General features: G+C 35.2%; 1 protein-coding gene across 1 annotated transcript; it reads left to right on the forward strand.

Moving 5' to 3' along the window:
* Window positions 1-344: 344 nt before the first annotated feature.
* LOC105261656 (uncharacterized) lies at window positions 345-945 on the forward strand. The gene is made up of 2 exons (XM_011293118.3): window positions 345-477; window positions 532-945. The coding sequence occupies exons 1-2, from the start codon at window positions 430-432 to the stop codon at window positions 919-921; spliced, it is 438 nt and encodes a 145-aa protein (XP_011291420.1). The 5' UTR covers window positions 345-429; the 3' UTR covers window positions 922-945.
* The last annotated feature ends 206 nt before the right edge of the window (window positions 946-1151 follow it).

The raw sequence follows: 1151 nt of genomic DNA on the forward strand, positions 1-1151 counted from the left end.
GGAGAGCGAGAGAGAGAGAGAGAGAGAGAGAGAAAGGAAGTTGTGCTCTTTATTTGCATATTCCCTTAAGGAACATCAAATATTGAATAAATGAAAAAAATCCTTTCCATTCGATTTCCAAAAAATATATAAACATATTTATATGGAAATAATATTTCCTTTCTTTTGAAATGTTTATAAAAAAGTAAATATTATATTGACCTCATATAATATTGAAATGAACAAACAATTGCATTGAGATAATGTCTTCCGAATCCCAGAATTATGGAAAAAATATCGCAAATCAGTTCGCTTAATCAGTATATATGTAAATGCGTTTTTTAATATTCACAACCGGCTGTCAGGGTTCAGCTGTGATTTCATATAAATTCTTTCAATTCATATCAATTCTTTTAGTTCATTTTCAAATATTCTTGGCAGCAAGACATCATGAAGTTTTTACTCCTCGCAGTCATTGTGGCCACTGCAGCAGTCCAGGTAATCCAAAGTTAGACGATTCTGAAAAAAAAATTAAATTATTTATTTTTCTAGATTTCCCTTGGCATTTCTGTGGCCAAGCGTAGTGTTGCCGATGGCAAGGATAATTTTAAAGCCATGATGGCCGACGTTAAATCTCGTGTCCAGGCAAATGTTAAGGCCATACCTGACATGGAGGCCTATGCGAAATATAAAAATGAGTTTTCTGAGATTTTAAAAGAATTTGATGAACCAAACGACAAGGTGGTGTGCAGTGCCAAAATGGTGGCCATATTGGACAAGCTTTACGAGGCGATTAACAAAGTCAAGGCCGATGACAGTGAAAGTGCGAGGAAAATTCTCGAAATAGCCCGAGCGAATAAGGATGAAAATTTCGATACGAATTTTAAGGCAGGTCTGGAATATGCAAGACATCCGGAAGTGTTTGAAGAAGAATATTGTTAGTGTTCTGACTTAAAAGAAGAAATAAAAAACAAGTTAAAAAGCAGTAAGTTCGGCCGGGCCGAACTTTGAATACCCTCCACCATTTGGAACGAATTTGGAAATTTTCAAAAAATAGAATGTGTTACAAATTCTGTTAAACTTTTAAAAATACCGAATATAGCCGTTATTTGGGGTCAATAAGAATATAGCCGTTACACTGGGGTCTACATGGGCATTGTTTGTCATAAGCC

The sequence above is a fragment of the Musca domestica genome, unplaced genomic scaffold (genome assembly GCF_030504385.1).
Source record: "Musca domestica strain aabys unplaced genomic scaffold, Musca_domestica.polishedcontigs.V.1.1 6, whole genome shotgun sequence".
NCBI lineage: Eukaryota > Metazoa > Arthropoda > Insecta > Diptera > Muscidae > Musca > Musca domestica.